The 20,886-nt window shown below is 41.9% G+C and overlaps 1 protein-coding gene and 1 non-coding gene across 2 annotated transcripts in view; one reads left to right on the forward strand and one right to left on the reverse strand.

The window, feature by feature from the left end:
* The window catches only part of Rab8b (RAB8B, member RAS oncogene family), a 66,996-nt gene that overhangs the window by 37,338 nt on the left and 8,772 nt on the right, over window positions 1–20,886 (forward strand). The window contains exons 2-4 of the mRNA XM_075965402.1: window positions 12,679–12,739; window positions 14,363–14,423; window positions 20,704–20,781. Of these exons, the coding sequence (XP_075821517.1) occupies window positions 12,679–12,739; window positions 14,363–14,423; window positions 20,704–20,781 (200 nt within the window). The remainder of the gene's footprint in view (window positions 1–12,678; window positions 12,740–14,362; window positions 14,424–20,703; window positions 20,782–20,886) is intronic.
* Window positions 6,986–7,093, reverse strand: LOC142847499 (U6 spliceosomal RNA). Its single transcript, XR_012910245.1, has one exon. It is a non-coding gene; the product is annotated as a U6 spliceosomal RNA (small nuclear RNA).

Genomic DNA, 20,886 nt, shown 5'->3' on the forward strand with positions numbered 1-20,886 from the left:
TATTTTGCACTATATAACCTAAAATTCTTCTAAACAAAGTGACTCAGAATTTTCCTAGAAAACAAATTATTGCCAAGGTTGTTTCAGCCCCATGGCATGGATAACACTCTTTATAGTTCCTATTTAAAGAACTGAGTCTGAGAGGGAGCAAGACTATCCTTTGTTTGCAGTTTTTGTACTGTCATATTGTGACTTAATTCTGTTATTTTAGTCTTTCCTATTCCTCCCTCCCTTCCCCCCTTTGTTTTTTTTTTTTGTTTTTTTTTTTTTTTTTTTGAGTCAGGGTCTCAACTATGTAGCTTTGGCTGTTTTGGAACTTACTCTGTAGACTAGACTGGCCTCAAACCCAGAGATCTGCCTCTGTTTTCCAAGCACTGGGATTAAAAGTGCATACCACTACACCTGGCTTCTAGTCTTTCTTCTCAGCTTCTAAATGAATGGATAGAATGATAATTTTCAGTACATGGGCAGATCCAGGAGATCCAGTCCATGTCTTGATGCATATTTTTTTCAGCATCATTGGAATGTAGTTGTCATTTTTCCCAGAATTAACTCCAGTGATTTGGCAATCTGTTTTTTTTTCCCCATTGCAGTAATGTGTAAAGTGAGGGATTTGCTGTTTGTTTTTAAGATTTTTTTTTTCAGTGACTATAGTTTTTCCTTAACCTCTAAGTGAACAAGCCCGACTGACTTGTTAAAAGTCCAGACAAGGCAGTTCCTGGCTTAGAGTCTGGTGACTCATATAGAGGTTTTCCTGTTGTAGAGGTGACTTTCTTGGCAACATGGATGGAGCAGAGGAGATGCAGCTGGTTTCGTTTTTGAGAAGTTTGGTTCTTGAGGTGATCATGAGTTAATTACGGGGAGAAAATGGAAATCTCAGAGCTTTCCGAACTTTGAGTTTTCAAGAAGAGTTCGCATATAAAATTCTTTGTGAACAGAGATTTGATTGAAGACAAAACATCTGTTCCCAATCTTAAATTCCTCTCATGATAAATGTCAAACTCATTGTTACTTCTAGACTAACACTTGACACATTTCCTGTGTGTGTATAAGTACCTGTGAGCATATGCATGTGTGTGTGAGATACATGTATGTGTGCAGGTAAAAGATTTCAAAAGCCCATGCCGTTCCCAGCTAGCTCTCTCTGTCTTGTGCGTGTGGATCAGGATTAAGCTCTGAGCTGCTGCTCCAGGTTCATGCATGCCTGCTCCCCCCATCTCCCCCCCATGCTATCCTCCATGTTGATCATTTCCATACCCTCTGAACTGTGAGCCCCCAGTAAACTCGATTCTCTCAGTTGCCTGGGCCATAGTGTTTCTTCACAGCAGCAGAAAAGGAACTAAGACAAGTTGGTACTAGGGAGTGGGTTCTTGCCTTGAGTGCACCACTTCCTTTGTTTTGTTTACCATCAGGCCTTTCTTTAAACTTCTCATACCTTTGAGCATAAGACTTGGTTACAACATTAAATTTCCTGATGTACTTTTTCTTCTCAAAGTGTAAATTTTTATTTCTTTTTGCCCTACTTTTTCTTTTCCTTTAGACCTGCGTAACTACATAATGGAGTCAATATCAGCCTGTCTTGAAACCACCTCTGCCAACAAAGTTAGTACAAACTCTTTATGTTAGCCTTAGGACAGGGGCAGAAAGCAACCACAGTCTTTGCGAGAATATCCCAAGAATTGTCTCTAGTCTGATTGCTAACATTGTTCTCTGAAGCCTCTCGAGCCAGGTTTCTATATTCTACTTGGTTCTCAGCTCTACGGTTAGAAAGCTCCAACTGGGATGGCCTCTTAACCCCACTTACAGTGTACAATTGTTTTTCTAGTCTTCCACATTCCTCCAAAAACCCCAGATGGTCAGCTTGTCACAGCAACACTAAGACAGAAGCACATACACATAAGTTGTTAAAGTACACGCACAGGTTCAGGACACAGTTCACTGGCACAGTACTTGTTTAGTATTTCCAAGGCTCAGAATTCTCTCCCTGGCAGCACCAAAGAAATTAATCTGTGCTTCACCGTAGGGCTTTTATTCTGTCATGTATGTTGTGGCCTAAAGAAAAATTGAGGATTCTTCCCCAGGTTGTAGAACTAACTCCTGATTTCTCATCTCTTGTTAGTTCAATCAGATCTAATGGGTACAGCTGTCTTATTTAATTGAGATATAAGTAGAAAATTCTAAAATAGTGCAAAGCAATGCAGCTTTTTAAAGCAGGAAGTGGTGATTTGTGTCAGGGTTAATTTCTACCACAGATGGACTTAGCTTGCCACTTCCTGTTCATAGAGTAGAAGACCTGAAGAACCATGAAAGGTTCCACTGCATTTGTTAGTATGTCAGCAGTCCTTTTTTCTTGTTGTTTTTTTGAGACAAGGTTGTTCTGTAGCTTTGGTGCCTGTCCTGGAACTAGCTCTTGTAGACAAGGCTGGCCTCGAACTCAGAGACCCGCCTGCCTCTGCCTCCCAAGTGCTGGGATTAAAGGCGTGTGCCACCACTGCCCAGCTGTCAGGAGTCTTGTAAATGGTAAGTTGTGTTTATGAGCCCTTGCTAGTTCACCTTAACAGTTCTCTTTGCATCGACTTAACTGAGCTAACAAATACGCATAGCTTTCAGTGGCTATCTAAAGTCTCATCTAAATGTTTGCCTCCTAAATATTAGACTAAAATTTTCAAGCTGGAAGGCTCTGGCTATATGGTGACAATAGATTTAAAACTAACAGAATGTTTATTTATAAGAGAATAATGTCTTAACCCTCCCTTTTAAAATCTAAGTAGCATTCTTAATTATAATTCTACTTTTATACATTTTCTCCAAGTTTTTTTCTTTGTAAAAAAATATTTAAAGTAAGTCTGTGACTCATTTTATCCAATTTCACTAGATAGAGATTTTAAATAATCACCTAGAAGCCAGCTCAAATTTCATTATTCTCTGTGTTCAGAAGTACACACAAACCTAGGCAAAATGTGGCTGGCAGAGAGTTTCGAAACTGGCCTGAGCAGCCTGTGCTGCGTCTGAATTGCTAATAGTAAAAATCTTTGTGGCCCCACCACTTAGGAGGGTGGCTTGGAAGATCCTGAGCTTGAGACCAGCCTAGGCTAAATAGCAAGGCTCTTGACTCATAAACCAAAAACAGGGGGGCTGGAGAGATGGTTCCTCAGTAAAGAGCACTTGCTGCTATTCCAGAGAACCTGTATTTGATTCCCAGCACTCATATGATAGCTCACAACCACCTGGAACTACAATTTTGGGGGATCTGACTGACCTCTGAGGGTACCAATTTATGTAAAATAAAAAAATCAACCTTTGTAATTAAGAGAGTATATATAGGTTTCTCTGAAGTAAATTTCAATATTTGGGAAGCTCTCCACTGAAATAGCTCAGAAATGTAAATCGACAAACCATATAACACATATGCAGACAACTTGGGGTTCCAGCTGTTTTCAATTGTGCTTTTAAACAGAAGTAAATCTTTTTCTTTCCACTTGTAAAAACATGATGTTAAATTTCTGCCTCTTAAAGTGCATCAAAGGGAATGGACAATCGATGTAGAAAAATGTTCAGTGCTTTGAGTAAACGTAGTCTTGGAATTGTGCTTTGCTATCATTTATTGAAAGGCTGAGTGATCCAGATAATGTACCTTCCCACCATGGTTCTAGTGCCTGCAGCCAAAAGATCAGAACCTAAGACAAAGCCTAATGTAACAACAGCAAGCCCCTAAACTTCAGTAGGACAGGTAGGGAAAATCCAGTTGAAGACCTCTCGGTTTTTAATGATTTTAATTTTAATGATTCAGGCAGCAGGCCTCTCCCGTACCCTCGCCCCCCTGATAAAAGTTCCAGGAGTCTCCAAAACAGAGAAGTTGTATATAGTTATGAACTGTAGCACCCACAGCACAGAGTACATCAAGTCACAGCTCATGCTGAAGGTCAGGAGGGCTGGCCTGCTGCCCCACATAGAGAGTTCCCAAGGCCAGCCGAAAAGCAGTCTTTCCCACACTCAGCCAGTGGTATCCTTTTGCCCTGCCACTAACCCAGGGCAGCCTCTCCTTTCTTGGGGGAGGTGCTTAGTATATTCACATCTGTCAACTAGTTCAACTTCAGCGTGAAATGGTTGGGAGTAATCTGCTCCTTCTCCGCATTAAACTCTTTCTAAATTGCAGGATGAAAGGTGGCCCATTCTGTGAAGTCTGTCTACTATGGGTTGGGCTGTGCTCTGTGTTCCCTCCCCAGTCTTGGTGAAACTCATCTTTCCAGCTGCCTCCAGCTGCCTCACTGGTTTCTGAGAATTGTATTATAAGCAGAACTGTGAATGGGCACACACTCCACATCACACCTCTCTAGTTCCTTGAAGCCCCGAGTCCTTGGGTATCCCATAAAATGCTTTCTTCTCAGAGATGTTAGCAGAGCCCTAGTAGTATCTTACCCCTGGGGGAAGAAATGGGGGTCTTCTTCCTTCTCTTATTGAATGGAAAATCAGGACTCCTTTATCTGATCCAGTCTCACACACACACAGAGTACTTACCCAACATGGTAACATTATAGGGCTCACAGGCCTTCTATATTGAACAAGGCTGGAAGGGCCTGCTTTGTCTGCGGCTAGATCTTCTTAAGTCCCTTTCATTATTAAAACTTGGATGGCTTTCCTATGTATTGTGAATGGATGTCTGCCTTCTTTTTTGTTTTCCAAGCAACCAATATTTGCTTTACATTTTTATTTTTTACCTTTTATTTTATGTATATGTATTTGGGGGCTCAGAGGTCAATGTCAGGTGTTTTCCTCTGTGACTTTTAACATTATTTTTTCGAGACAGATGTCTCCACAAACCTGGAGCTTGTTTTGATTAGGCTGGTTGGCCTGTGAGGGCCACGCCCACCCTGGAGTATCACTACCCTACAGTGCTGGGGTTGTGGATACAGAGTGCCACACACGATGTTTTGTTTTAGTATTTTTAGCATGGGCTCAAGGTCCTCATGCTTGATCACCCCTCTGAGGCATCATCCAACCATAATATTTGTTTTCAAAAAGCATTTTTGTTTGTAACTGCCTGTAACTGCAGTTCCAGGAGATCTGACTTCCTCTTCTAGCCTCTGAAGATACCCACACACATATGCACACATGTCCACACACATGTGCTCATACTTTCACAGGCAACACACATGTATACACATGTAAAAGAAGTTTTAAAGTCTTACGTGTACATGAAAATACTGCTTGTTTAGGTGGAAGCTCTACCACCATCCGTATATACCCAGAAAGGTTGGGACGTTGGGGATCTCCAGCTAGGGGCAGTCCATGCTCTGGTCTCACTCTTCCCATTCCAAATCCTGTCCCTGAGAAAGCCTGCCAAAAATCAGCCCCCCTCCCTGGGGCTGCTCAAGACCATGCCTACAGGCTATATAAGACCTGGTAGCCATGTGATTACTACCCTGCCTTCCCAAGGGTCACCCAGGCGTTGCTTTGACCTGTTCATTTAACCTGGATTTATCAGTTAGGTTTGATTTGGCTTATTTCATCTATGGCAGAGGAACCCAGCAACTGGGGATCCAGTACCTATCATTGCTAATATAAAACACTCATATCCACGTACCCATTGCTTGATTTTAAAAGTAATGAAATTATAGTGCTGGAAAGATGGCTCAACAGTTAAGAGCACATACTGCTCTGCTCATTTAGAGTATCTGAAGTCAATTCCCAGCACCCATATCATGTAGTTCACACACAGTCTAACCTCAGCTCAGGGGACTCCAACATCTCTGGCCTTCATAAGAACCTGCCCTCATGTGCGCACCCACGCATGTGCATACACACAATTTAAAAATAAATCTTTTTAAAAATTAGTTAATATAGAAATCAATCCTCATGTGAATCCTCAATTTAATCCTCCCTTAATTTCTTTCCAGAAATAATAATTATTTTACTATGTATTATTTTATTTAATTTGTTACCAACTATTTTCATGCATATTTTAAGCTTTATAAAAAATTTTATTTTATATGTATGGTATTTTGCCAGCACAAATATCTGTGCGTCTCTTGTGTGCAATGTCTATGGAGCCAGAAGAGGGAGTTGGATTTCCCTGAATCTAATGTTATAGACAGTTGTTAGCTGCCGTATGAATGCTGGGAATTGAACCCCCGGTCCTCTGGAAAAGCAGCTGTTGCTCTTAACTGCTGAACCATCTCTCCAGCCCCGTGTTTTATGCTTTAATTATCAATTGATGTAAGTGTAATTGTACTACTTTACAGATGGATGTCTGTGCTAATGAAACAGACTTTATTTTTAGCAGTTTTAAATATTTCCAGTAATAATTTGACTATATTTCTGCAACTTGTTTTTTTTCCCAGTTAATGCTATGTTTTGTTAGATTCCGCCGTGTTGATAGATGTGGCATTGTTAGTGCCTCAGAGTATTCGCTCTTCAAATACCAAGAGTGTGTTCTTGGTATTCCTCTCCTGGTGGTGGACATCGTGGTGTTGCCAGTATTTTCCCATGACCTTTAAAGAACAGGCGTCACAACAAGACCTGGACATTCTTGTTCATGTCTCTTGGGGCAGTCGTGATCTTAAAATAACAAAATTTAATTTTTTATTTACAAATAGGATTTTTTATTCATATTATCTTGTTTTCCTCCATCCTTAGATGACAGCATGTTTGTAATCTGAGAAGAAGACCATAGTTTATTGGTATAGTGTATCAGCTAACCTTATGTGAACATGAGTGAGGTGGCTCAGTGGGAAATGTCTGTGGTGTGCAAGGCTGGCAACCTAACCTTGATCACCAGGTAAAGATAGACAAAAATAGATCTCACAACGTTGTCTTCCAGTCTCCACATATCTGTTATGGCCTGAAAATCCCATGGTCACATTACACACACAATAGAAATGTTTTTGTTTTTTTTTAAAATAAATCTCATTTCCATTACATTACCTGGCATCTCTAATAATTCCCTTACAAGGCAGTACTTTAAGATGAAGTGCCAAGTGGATAAAAAAATATGGACCACTTCACAAATTTGCATGGGATCCTTCCTTGTGCAGGGGCCATGCTAATCTCTGTGTTGTTCCAGTTTTAGTATATGTGCTGCCGAAATGAGCACACAGATTTTTAATTCATCATTTGTATTGGGTTTTATGACTAATTAAATTCCTGCATCTATCTGGATCTATTTTCTTAGCCATAAAAGCAAACCTGTGCTATTAATCTCCTAGGTTCTTCCCAGACATGTGATTCTTGGTCCTATCCCTTCTTCTGCCTCCATATAGTGGATAACATGATCAATTATAAGCAGCCATTTAGCATAAGAATCAATTCAGAAAAAACTATCAAAATGAAAATGGCCTGAATCCCTTGGGAATATTTTCTTACAGTATGTTTCCTGTGTTATTTGAATAGATAAATTTTAATGGGAAAAGTAAGTCTGTTTTAAAACCATGGAAAAAAATCCCATTGGGTTTACTCAACTCTGGTCTCCTGAGGTAGATGTTGGTTTAGGTTGCCAGCTGAGTGGGTCACACTCACATAGTCTGTGTTCGTGGAGTGGTCATGAGTCAGGCTGACAGAGAGCTGTTGTTTTGAACACAAATTATTGTATTATTTGCTGCCAAAAACTGATGCTCTTTAAAGTCTATTGAATCAGGAAATATAGTGCTTCAGAAAGCTGTGTTTCTAGAGATGCAGTTGTTCTCTTCGATTTTATTCTTTTAAGTTTTTATATTTTATCTGTGTGTGAAGGTGTTTTGCCTGGATGTGTGTTCACACACCTCACAGAGGCCTGCACTGTGGTCATTGGTGCTGGCTTTGTGACAGTTCCTCCTGCGTTCAGCTTCTAGTCTTTTGGGGAATGGGGACGAGCCAGGAGGGCTGGAGGACTGTCCTGGGGAACGGGGACGAGCCAGGAGAGCTGGGCTGGAGGACTGTCCTGGGGAATGGGGACGAGCCAGGAGGGCTGGAGGACTGTCTTGGGGAACTGGGACAAGCCAGGAGGGCTGGGCTGGAGGACTGTCCTGGGGAACTGGGATAAGCCAGGAGGGCTGGGCTGGAGGACTGTCCTGGGGAACGGGGACAAGCCAGGAGAGCTGGGCTGGAGGACTGTCCTGGCTGGAACCATCAGAGTTTAGCAGAGGATGTGTCAGATTCCTGGATTGCTCACCATCTTGCCTTTTTATTTTCTGGTTGGTGATTAAACACTAAGTGAAGTTACCATCAGAAAACTACAACAGTTAATCAGTAAATGGAGGAATGTTTGTGACAGGGAATGGTGACACAGGTTATTGTTTGCCCATTTCACATGGATGCAAATATGAAATTTCATTAATGAAATATATTTGAATATTGCAAAAATATATGATTCATACCAAACAAGCTTTCCAGTCTTTGAGTTAAGATGGGCCTTAACGTAAATCTTGGATGAATTTAGATTAGTTTAATCTTGGTAAGTCCCATGGCACTGATTACTGCACATATTTGGCCTTAGCCCACCAGAATATGATGTTCCTATGACAAGCCCTTAAGAAATGAGACACCAGGGACTGGGGAGGGAGCTTAGATGGAAAGTTCCAAGCACAAAGACCTGAGTTCAATTCTATGGGGTTTTTTTGTTTGTTTCTTTGTTTTTTTAAAAAAGTTGTGTGTTGAAATCCCAATGCTCAGAAACTTCGAATCTCCCTGGCCAGCCAGCCTCACCTTTCGTCACAAGTTCCAGTCAAATAAGAGAGTAAGAGACCTGGTCTAAAAAAACAAAAACGAAAACAAAAAAAAAAAAAAAAGAAAGAAAAAGAAAGAAAGAAAAGAAAAAGCAAGGTGGCGAGGAGAGTATGGTGAGATGGTTAAAGCCCTGTAAAGCCTGTCGCCCTGAGTTCTGCCTCTGTACTCGCTCGGTGGACGGAGACCAGATCCCCACAAGCTGTTTTCAGGCCCCCATGCAACACGCCCTATCTCTGATAAATAGACACATGGAATGTATTCCTTTCTAGTTTTTTTTGTTTTGGTTTTTTGATAATTGAGAATACAGCAGTCCAGAATAGTTAAGCCTACTGTCTAGGTCTTTCAGTTCAGTTCTTATCAGTACTATTAATACCCTCCATTTTTAGTGAAAGGTTCTGATTGCTTTTCCAAGTTAGCTAATCCACTATAATACGCTGCAGCTGAACCAATGCCAAATACCGTCATTCACAAGGAAGTTGTTCTCTGACCTCCACGCTCAGCTGTAGTGCACAGTAGAGCTCTTTCTCACACATATGCTAATAATAAGGGAAGAAAGAAAACCACTCTTTAAACAAATTACATTTAATGACATTTTATGAGCCCAGAATGATTCATGAATCAGGTAGGTTCAATGATACTCTAGGACTGGTCTGCTACATGGCTGGATAACAGTTACAGAAAAGGGACGTGAGGTACAGAGATAGCTCATTTGTGGTGATATTTTATTTGTATTTAATAAATAAAGCTGGCCTGCAGATCAGAATGCAACACTAAGCCCCTAGAGACCAGGGAGTGGTGGTACACACCTTTAATCCCAGGATTTGGGAGGTTGAGACTGTGACAGAGGCGTAGGGATCTCTGAGTTCATGGCCACCCTAGGCTACACGCTAGCAGTCCAGAAAGGGGTCCAGTGTTTGGGAGTCACACCTTTAATCCCAGCTCTAGGGAGGTGGAGACAGGAGCGATCTGGCTGGGCAGAGAGAGGAATATAAAGGGAAAGAAACAGGAACTGACTGGTGTGTGGACTCTGAAGATTTATGGAGACAGGATCTCACACTATCGGTCTGATAGGTAGATTTGGTAGAGGTAAAAGGTCTCTCTAGTGGTTGATTGCTTTGTTTTTCTGATCTTCAGTCTAGCTTTATTTATTAAAATACAAATAAAATATCACTACACCCGTTGACTAAACCTTGACATTTGCCTTATTTTGAGCCTCGTTTCACTAAAGCTTGGCTGATGGGATTAACCGAGGCCATTATTTCTTATAAAGCAAATCGAATAATCTTAGTACTGAGTTGAGTTGTGTTTCCCCCCATCTATTGAGCATCTGAGAATGAAGCCAAATTTGGTTTGAGTTAATGTGGCAAAAACCACACTTCACAAATCCACTGCCTTCCCATTTGGAAGCATGCAGCTTAGTGATGGGTACTGTCTTCCTGACTGTGAGGTCCACTGCAGAACTTCTTACCTTCTAGTCCCCTTTGCCCCTCCTGCTGGCTTTATTTCTCTGATCTGGAAAGGCATGAGTATCGTTTTTTAAATGTTAATTTCTGGGCTGGAGAGGTGCCTCACCAGTTAGGTGTACTTACTGTTCCAGAAGACCTAGGCTGTTGTTTTTGTTTTGTTTTGAGACATGGCTCTGGAACACACTCTGTAGACCAGGCTGGCTTCAAACTCAGAGATCCACCTGCTTCTGCCTTCTGAATGCTGGAATGAAAGGTGTCTGCCACCAGGTTCAAGTCCCTGTATCCATATAAGGTGACTCATAACCACCTGTAACTCCAGGGAATCAGCACCTCTGACCTCTGTACACACATGCAACCACACATATACACATAATTAAAAATAGTTAAAAACATTTTAATGTTAATTTCAAGAATAATTTATTGAATGCCTACTGAGTGTTAGGCATTGTTCTTTAGTGGGGGCCAAAAAAAGGAAAGGGTAGGTTTTTGGTTTTAGTTTATTTTATACTCGAGGTTTGTGTGTATCTGTGGTGAGGGAGGGGTGCACTGGGAACACACCTGCCATTGCTATGTGTGGAGGTCAAAGAACAACTGAAAGGAATTAGTTCTTTCTACTTGAGATTCAACACTGAACTCAGGTTGAAAAGTGCTGTTGCCCCGTAGCCCCCTTGCCTGTGCAAAAGAGGATTTCTACAGGGTCATTGTGACACTGGATTTGGGGATATTTTAAAAAATCGGCTCACAATAAAAACCAGTGTCTCCATCTGAAACAAGTGAGGGTAGACATAGGTGCTGTGGGATGCAGCACTGGTAGTCATGCTTCTGTTACCAGCTACTCCTTCAATACTATCTACTGTAGAAGAAATGGGAGCCGTGCAACCCGGGAACACTGGGATCAGATTGTATTTGCTCAGTCCAGGACCATTAGTGAGAGGAAAGAATGATTAAGAGGCTAGTTTGATAGCTCAGTTGGGGTGGCATTTTTGTCTGTTTCTACATCCAGAAGCTACAAAGGCTCCCCCATGGAAAAGTACCACACAGAGAAGAGGGTGAAATCCTGTTGGTTTATGCATATGCATTACTGAGAGCTGGAACTGGGAAGCAATCTTTTTGGGTGCTTTCCACCTCCCTGTGAAGAAGTATTATACATGGCTGTTTAATACCCCTGCACACTCCAAATGCTGCCGTACTGTTCAAGACCATTTATAGGACACACAGTTTATATGTGTTGTTGAAAACTACTGGAGACTGAGTTCAGTGTTTTAAAAGGTGAAAGAATGGGGGAAACAACTAAATACAGCTGAGAGGCCAGATGAGGGGGTTTAGCAAATTGCTGCCCAGCTATATTCATCTCTCATCCCCACAGAAGCCCTTATTCCTGAGGTTGGAGCATAGCTCAATTGGGAGAGTGCTCGCTTACCTAGCTTGTAGAAAGGCCTAAGTTCCCCAGCACTGCATAAGCAAGCCGGGGCGGTGGAGCGGTGTGCACAAGTGTGCCGTTCCACTATTTGGAAGGTAGAGAAGCAGCAAGATAATTCAGGGTCATTCTCAGCTACATAGTGATTTGAGGCCAGCCCGAGCTAATGAGACCCTATATCTCAAAAAAAAAAAAAGTTCCTGATAAATGTTAAAGCATGCTGGTAAGACAAGGGTTTTGTACTTCTTTGTAGTAGAAGTCCTAAGGAAGTTTTCAAGTTTTGAGCTGTCATGATTTGGGGATAGGTGAGGACATGGTGAACGTTTGAAGTGCCAGAGTCCCAAAGGCCTTTCCTGTGTCACCCTTCAGGCCTGTAAAGTTTAGGTCTCAGATTCACATTACACTGGGAGCTTTGAGAATTGCTTGTGACAGACTCAATGGGTGTCAGCAGTTTGGGAGGAGGCAGGCCTCGTCAAGTGAGCTCTTTGTTGTCGTCGTCGTTGTTCTCTCTGGAATTCTGAAGTGTGGCCAGGGCTGAAAACCACGGTGGCTGTTTCCGTTAGGACATTTGTTAAGATGTATATGAAATCCCTCCTAATTGTATGAAATAGAATAAGCTTTCCCTCCCTTGCCATGAAATAGGCAGAATCTCATTTTATTTTTTCTTAAGTTTGCAGGTTCTGACTAAGCAAGTGAAGAGAGGGAAAGAAAATTGTTTTAAAGAGGCTCCATGGCCTTCTGTAGGGAAAGGTTGGGGCATGTGGACTGAAAGCATTGTGTATATATATTTCAGGAAGGAGAAAATATGTTCTCAGTCCTTGTGAGTTATGTAACTTTGCAGGATGTAGTCCATTTGTGCCCAGATCATGAGGCCTGTAATGTGCATTCACATGTGTGGGAACGCTCTGCAGAGGGATCAGCATTCCTTTCTCCAGCCTGCATTCAGAGGAAACATGCCACTCACACCCTCCGTGCGCTCACATTTGCCAGTGCGTTGGAGAGCTTTTTTTCTTCAATAGAAATCTTTGTTCCCTCCCTAATAAGACTTGGATTGAATCTGAGGAACTTAGCATATCCTTCTTTGTTTTCTGGCAGGGATTGATTTTAAAATCAGAACGATAGAACTCGATGGAAAGAAAATTAAGCTTCAGATATGGTAAGTAAAAAAAAATGAAGACACATGGAGTTTCTATTTGAATCGGGACCTGAAAATGGGGTTAAAATGTGATTCAGGGTATTAGAGACATGGAGCAATCCTTCAGACTGTTCTTTTCTAAAAACCAAGGGGAATAAGCGCTGCACATCCCTGTGTGGCAGGGTGGGGAGGTGAGGAGCAGAACTGATCCAGAAGAGGTCCAGAGCCCATCCTTCCAAATCTCTATACGAGAAGAAACAAATTCTCAAAAACATAAAATAGTTCTTCATTGGAATTGCCACTGTGACTTAGATGCAGCAAAATGGCTAAGTGTCACAGACCATGGACTTCTTCTAGCCACAGTATTTTAAATTAAGAACTTTCCATCACTAAGATAGAATACTTGCTGGACAGTGGTGGTGCACACCTTTAATCCCAGCACTCAAGAGGCAGTGGCAGGTGAATCTCTGATTCAAGGCCAGCCTGGTCTACAAAGTGAGTCCCAGGACAGCCAGGGCGACACAGAGAAACTCTGTCTTGAAAGAAAAAAAAATGGAGAGAGAGAGAGAGAGAGCATACTCAAGACACAGGATTTATAAAGAAAAAATGGTTTGCTTTGGTCCAGTTAGTCTTGGGTTTGGTGGAACCATTGGTTTGGATCTCTGATGAGGTGCTGGGTAGCAATGTCAGGGAATGAATGCGTGGCAGAGCACACTTTGTAGGCTAGGAAGGAAGGAAGGGCCCAGGATCCTACAGTTCACTTGAAGAACGTGCTTCCTGTGACATAAGGACTTCCCACTAAGCCTAGTCAAGATTCCATCCACCACCTCCCAGTATCACCACCCCAAAGACTAAGCCTTGAAGATGTGGCCATTGGGGGAAGCTTCTCCAAACCATTGTGTCTTCCCAGGCCCTGCTTTTTCTCACCTGTAAATGAGTTACACTGATAAAGAGTAGAGGTCTTCAGTAGCCCTGGTATTTTATAATTTATTAAGTAGAGCCTATTTAACTGAAAAAGCAAGGAAGAAAACAAATAATGCCTTGCCTTGATTCAGGCTACTGTGGATTTAAAAAACAAATTAAAAATTTGAGATGTTTCTGGTTAGTCTTTGGGAACTTGGAGAATGATGTTAGACTCCAGGTTCCTGTGTAGTTAACTGCAGGCTCTGCTCTGGAGGAGCCATGCTTTGTTCTGCTCTGCTGAGCAGGATGTACACATTTGTAAGTCCGGTTCAGCAGTTTGCTTTGTACAGACATCACAATGCAGTCAAGAAAGCAAAATGCCTTAATCATGTAGCACTTAGAGAAAGGACTGCCGCTGCCTCCAGGAGCCCAAGAGTTTAGAGCTATTCTGTTTCCTCCCACATGCCAGTTCCTAGCGGACCTATGTATTTGGTTTCCTGTTGCTGCTTTTACCATCAAATCCTGGTTCTCATCCAAGTCATTGTGAGATCTGACAGACTCCTGTGGCCACCGCTGCCTCTGTCTCTCAAAGCACAGTGTGCTGTCTGTGTCTCAGGCTCCTTTTCCCAGCCACACTGCACTGGGAGCAGATTGGGATTCTATCTCGTGGAACTTGGAGTCCTCACCTGTGTTGCTGGTAACTTTTTAAATCACTCTTTCCTTTTTTGTTTCAAATTTTAGGGACACAGCAGGCCAGGAAAGATTCCGAACAATTACAACAGCATACTATAGAGGAGCCATGGTGAGTGGGTTTGGGGGTTTTTATGGCGTCAGGCGAAAATAAAATAGGGGTATTCATCGCCTATATATAGTTATGAAGCTAGAGTCTACAACTACCTTCTTCAGCAAAGCAAGCTTGGTCCTGGAAACCTTACTGGAGCAAACAGGGAATGAGGACAGGACAGACAGACAGAAAAGCTGGGCTTGGGTGGCTGTGCTCGCTTTGATGAAGCAGCACATGCACACACTGTATCAGAGCATTGGCAGTGTGCACAAGAGGAAGAAGGGCTCGTTGGTCTCCACAGGAGGAGTGTGGCTAATGTCATCTGGGGGCAGTTTAGGCACTGGACATCCGGGAGGAGGAAACGGGAGTCTTCCTAGATGCTTCCTGTACACTGTCAACAATCACACATAGACCAGAGGAAGGCTTTGATAATTCCTATGATTCCTTTCATAATTCCTATGAGTCCAGGGTATTGTGTCCTTGTCAATAATATACATTCCGTCGGGACTCCGTTTGATCCTCACAAATTCAGTAAGGGCTTCCTCTCCTCCCTATATAGTAAAGTGAAAAAAAAAATAAACTTTTAAATGTGAAATCAGGAGATTTTAAGGGTTTTGAAAATTGTATTTGATTTTTAGTAGTTATATTTTTCTATTAGTGTTAATAATACGTAATCAAGCCATTAACTCTTAGATGTTCTAGAACTGCTCTACATTCTGCTGAGGTATTTTTATATTTTTGTTATCTTTTTTCCTTTTATTAGTACTTGATGGCAATCTTAGCAAACCACAAACCCTGTGACTAAGTGTTCCTTTCTTGGTCTCTTTTATCCCTCAGTCCTATAGCCACATCACTCTGTATCTCTATCCACCCCTGCAGCCTGGCCTTGATTATGGCTTCTTGCCTGGCTAGGAAGTGGCTGGATGATTCATAACTCTAGAGGACCTTGGCTGCCAGGACCTTCTGGGCTACTCCTGACCATGTCCTTATTATCATAGCTCCATCACTTGGTTGTTTCTGCCCTCACATGCTTCTCTACTCAATGCATTTAGTGTCTGTTGATTCTGGGCAGGTCCTGTGTGGTGTGGGGAACACAGTGGTGGGTGAGCACCTTGGAATCAGAAGTGTATGGCTGTGCTTGGGATGTCAGGCCCAGAATAGAGCTTCATCCCTAGCTTTTAGGCCTGAGTCTGGGGATGTGGCTCAGCGGTAGAACGTGTGATTAATGTACCTGATGTTAACTCTCTAGTACCAAAACCAAATAAATTAAGAAGGTATAAGCCAAGCCCAAGTTTGAACCTTTAATTTTGATGATATGTTCAGTCTTTGAAAGATACAACATTAAGCTCATGGAGCCCACCTGATAGGTTGTAAGGTACAGCTACTGAGACTCCTGGGAATGACAGAAGGTAACAGAGCTGAAGGGGTGATGGCTGTTCTTTGCATCCAGAAAGATATGACCTGGATCCATAGGTCCTTCCACTACAGTACTGCCACCTTTTCCTCCCCTATTTCCCCTTGTCTACCATTTATTGAGTATTAGTAACTCATCTCTACCACAAGAATGACGGTTCCTGTTAACACATTAGCATACCACTAGCCATTTACTGTGTTCTTCACACTTGGCTCTGTGATACTGTCTTAGTTAGGGTTTCTATTGTTACGATAAAGTACTGTGATCAAAATCAACTGGGAAAAAAGGATTTATTTCTTCTTATAACTAGTCCTATCATCCTCAAGGCAGGAACCTAAATGCAGGAACTGACGCCGAGGCCATGGAGAAGTACTAGCTACTGGCTTGTTTCTTATGGCATGCTCACTTTGCTGTCTTAGGACTCAGGACTCTCAAGTGGGTTGAACCTTCTTGCATCAGCCATCAATAAGAAAATGCTCCACAGGCCGATCTTACGGAAACATTTTCTCAGTTGAGATTCCCTTATCTCAGATGACTCTAGTATGTATTAAGATGAAAAAAGAAACTAGCCAGAGCAGATACCTTTAAGATTGTAAAGTGTTCTTATTATCATAAAGAGAATGATTACTGCTCTTTTTTTTAATTTTTTTTTTTGATTTTTCGAGACAGGGTTTCTCTGTAGCTTTTGGTTCCTGTCCTGGAATTAGCTCTTGTAGACCAGGCTGGCCTCGAACTTACAGAGATCTGCCTGCCTCTGCCTCCCGAGTGCTGGGATTAAAGGCGTGCGCCACCACCACCCGGCGATTACTGCTCTTTTATTTTGCTTAGATTGGAATCAGAGGAAAGGGACCTCTTGTTTGTGCCAAAGATATATTTGTTGGTGTTTGTTTCTCCAAGGACGATAAAAAAGAACATTTAACAGGGAAGGTTTGGTGTAGTTCACAGGTAACTTTTGATTAGAAGCATCTTAGACACACTGGTGTTTGTGTTGGCCAGTGTTTTACATTCTGGGACTAGGTGGTCCCACCGTTTCTGTTCCCTTTCCCTTGAGAGTAGGCAGGAACACCGCCTGTGGAGTGGCTGTCTCACTTGGATATTTAGCTCTAGGACATGGTGCAAAGAAAGAGGCCAGTGGGATGAGTAACTTAATTTAGACTCAAGGATTATCTGGCTTTCTCATGTTTCTACTCCCTCATCTTCCTTCCTATCAGCTGTTCTGGATAGTACTGGCTTTTCCAGTCTGAAGGTAGAACTTTTCTCTTTAGTTTTGCGGTTCCGGACACAGTAGATGCTCAGTAAATACTTGCTGACAGTGCTGTTCTGTTGTAGTCGTGGTTCTCTCGGGCTGTTCCCCTGAGTTATGGGGCTGTTGTGTTTGCAGGGCGTGTGCCGTTCCCAGCAGGTGGTGGTCAGGCTGTGCTTTGTTTGGCTTGATCAGGCATGCAATATTCTTCTGGAGTCTGCCACTATGGAGATTCCTTAGTTTTGTTTACAGACTTCACAGTAAACCCTGCTTGGACAATTAGGCTGCAAGGGGAAGAAGGGCCATGTCCTTACATTATTGCTATTTCACATAGAGCAGTAACTTCTGGATTCTTAGGCAACAATTCTCATTGTAGACTATACTAGATCTATAAAGTTTACCTGGTACTGTTAATTTATATTTCTAGCAGGTTCATATTAATATCAGTTACCTTACAACCATAGGAAGTAGTGTAATGATTTTTGCTACTGAAATTAAAGAAGTAAGTTCGTAATAAATAGCTGCTGTTTGTTGAGGCCAAGTTATGTCCTGAATTCTGGGTTAAGTAGTTAAGAAGAATCTCACGTTGGAGACCGAGAAAGCTAAAATACTGCCTTCCAGGATCTCCCTGTTAAATACCTAAACTAGAAGCATCCGGCTTGAGAGCCTCTACCCTTCACACCATGCTGTTCAATTTCTGTGCTGACCAAAGGACGGGACATTTGAGGCAGACAGGGTATTATTTAGCCCAAACGATAGATAATAGTGCTATAGTAGTTACTTGGTTAATTTTAACTGTAGCTAGCAAAATACTTTGCATCAGTAATTATTGCTATTTTTTATTGTGGTAAATGATAAGTAGCATAAAACATACTTTTTCCATTTTAAAAGTGCACTTTTTCATTTTTATTTTTTTTAAAAATCTTTTACAAAGTATATAGCCAAAGTGAAATGAACATTTGAGGCAAGGAAGGGTGGGGTAGAGGAGAATATTGCTTGTCATTTTAAAACTTACACACCTTTTCTTCCAGTATTCAGGAGGCAGAGGTAGAGGCAGGCAGATCTCTATGAGTTCGAGGCCAGCTGGTTTATATAGCAAGTTCCAGGTCAATCAAGGCTATGTAGTGAACTCTGTCTTAAACAAACAAAACAATACTTTTCCCCTTGCTGTTAAAATGGATCTAAGTGGAATAAAAAAGCTTTAGGAATTCCAAGAAATCATCTCAATCCTATCTTCCTGAGAGAGAACTCTTAATATTTTTTATTTCTTGGCTTTTTTGTCTCATGTGTTTTATATGATTTGTATATGTTTACATTTATAGTTACTGACAAAGTTGGAAGCCCGCCTGTGCAGGACTTTGCCTGCCATGCTGTGGAATTTAATTCTGAGAACAGTAGAGGGCACTGTGAGTGTTTGAGCATCCAGTCACTCATGGGTGTCTTTTCAGAGAAGAGACCAGAAGAGGTCAGAGTGAAAGCAGGAAGACAGCTGAAGATTGGGTCAGCAGCTCCAGGAAAGGCTAACTGAGGAGAATCTAATAATTGAGTACTTGAGTGGAGGAGGTCAGGCTCTGAGAACACTGACCACAGGCTCTCCAGGTCCTAGGGACTGGCTAGGAGGGAAACCCCAGCTGTTGACACTGCTGCCAGGCTTTTATTGCCCGTCACCGTGTGATAGTAAAGGAAGAGTAGGAGATTTGGGAGGGACTCACACTCTTCTATTTTACTTGTGAGAATTTGTGGTGACTATAGGAGATACCTAACAGCTGCTGTCTAGACAGTGTTCCCTAAAGGACATCTTGCTTGGTCTGCCTTCTTGGACCCATCTTGTCCTTCTTCTCAATAGATTTGTGTATCTTCTTTTTTTTAAAAAAAGATTTTATTTATTTATTTATTTTATGCATATGAGCGCTCTATCTGAATGTATGCCTTTATTCACACCATAGATGGTGGCAAGCCACCATGCGATTGCTGGGAATCGAACTCAGGACCTCTGAAAGAACACCAGTGCTCTTAACCACTGAGCCATCTCTCCAGCCCCTTAAGCTTCCTTTGAGTCTGTTGAGTGTATGCTGGATGTTCAATGACAGAATGCTATTGGATTTCTTGTTGTTGTTTTGTTTTTGTTTTGCTAAGTGGCGGGCACCGTGGGCTTCCTTCTTCATCAGTCCCAGCCCTTTTGTCAGGTTGACTCTACTTGGTCTTCATGCCTTGGCTTTTGACTCATTTACTCATTTTTTTAGAGAAACTGTCCTCACTACTTGAACCTTTTCACCAGATAAGATTATGCCCCAGTTGTTTTAGTTCAAAGCTCCACATGCTTCTTTGTAGCACTTGTTAGAATTCTAGTTAATTGTATATTGCTCTGTGTTCTTTGTTGACCATTCTTGAAAAGAAGGGACCTTGGTCATCCTGATCACTGCTCAGAATATCTAGTATAAGCAGAGTATCTAGCACATAGTAGGTACTCATCAAATTCTTGGGAGGAGTTGGAAGGTTTTTTTTTTAGTGGTGTGTGTGTGTGTTATTTTAGATAAAGTTCTACTGTGGATCCTAGGCAGGCCTGAAGTTCTCCTCTGCCTCCTGAATGTTAGGATTTCAGACATGTGCATGGTCAGCCATGAAATCAGTATCTCTGTCTCTCTTTCTGTCTACTCTCTTACGGTGCTGGACATCCGGCTGGAGGATTTACCCACGGTAGGCAAGCACTCTACACTGTACTGCCAGCCAACTCCATACTGTTGAATGGATTGATACTTAAGTGCATATAGCACTCACAGTACTGAGAATGGTCCTGGAGATCCTATGACTCGATATTTTCAGAGCCTGACTTCCTCTCATGTACCAGCTTATTAGATTCTCCTTAATCAGCCTTTCCTGGAGCTGTTGCCTGGTCTTCAGCTGTCTTCCTACTTTCATGCTTAACCTCTTCCAGTCTCTCTTCTGCAAGGGCACCCGTGACTGGCTCACACAGTTCTCACAATACTGAACAGTGGTCTGGGCACTTAGCATAGAGGCATTATTTGAATTAATTTGGAAGATAAATCTTTTAGATTTTTACCAGGCAGGGAAATCTTTAAAAACACAATGACAATGCCTTAACTAACCCATGCAATAAATACATTATGCTTTCATATGAGTTATTAGTGTTAAGACAAATGGTAGCATTGTGAGCCTATATTGAAAGCCTGTATTCAATACAGGTAAACCTGTATTGAAACAAAAAATTTAGAACAGTATGGTCTCGGTCTCAGTAGAGGGATAAAAAGAATTATTTCCATTTGTAACGAGTGAATATGCCCTGGAAATGTCCTTCTTCCTCTGAGCATTCACTGTCCCTGTCTTACTTAGCCAGGCCTGAAGCTCCAGCTGGTGCTGATCACTATCACCTGAGGTCAGGTATAAAGAGCGGCTCACCTTTCCCACAATCACTAAGTCATTAAAGTTAACAGTGAAGATGTTAACAGTTCATTTAGACAGTGAAACAATAGCAGAATTCATTTGTTTTTGCCTCTTTATTTTTCAAATTTATTATGAATAAGTTTAAAGACCACAAAAAAGACAAAAGAAAGGCAGGTGTCCTGCATTGTGAGCTGTAAGTATATGGAATATGACATAAAGCCTTTTGTTTCCTCCCATAGGGAATTATGCTGGTCTATGACATCACCAATGAAAAATCTTTTGACAATATTAAAAACTGGATAAGAAACATTGAAGAGGTATGTCTGGAAGCAGAGTAGCAGTGCTGGGCATGTCGTGGGCTGTCGCTTTCTCCTGGAGGTGGCTGCTGCTGAGGGGCAGAAAGGGCAGGACAGGCCCACCCT

Source organism: Microtus pennsylvanicus, chromosome 3 (assembly GCF_037038515.1).
Source record: "Microtus pennsylvanicus isolate mMicPen1 chromosome 3, mMicPen1.hap1, whole genome shotgun sequence".
NCBI classification, from domain to species: Eukaryota; Metazoa; Chordata; class Mammalia; order Rodentia; family Cricetidae; genus Microtus; species Microtus pennsylvanicus.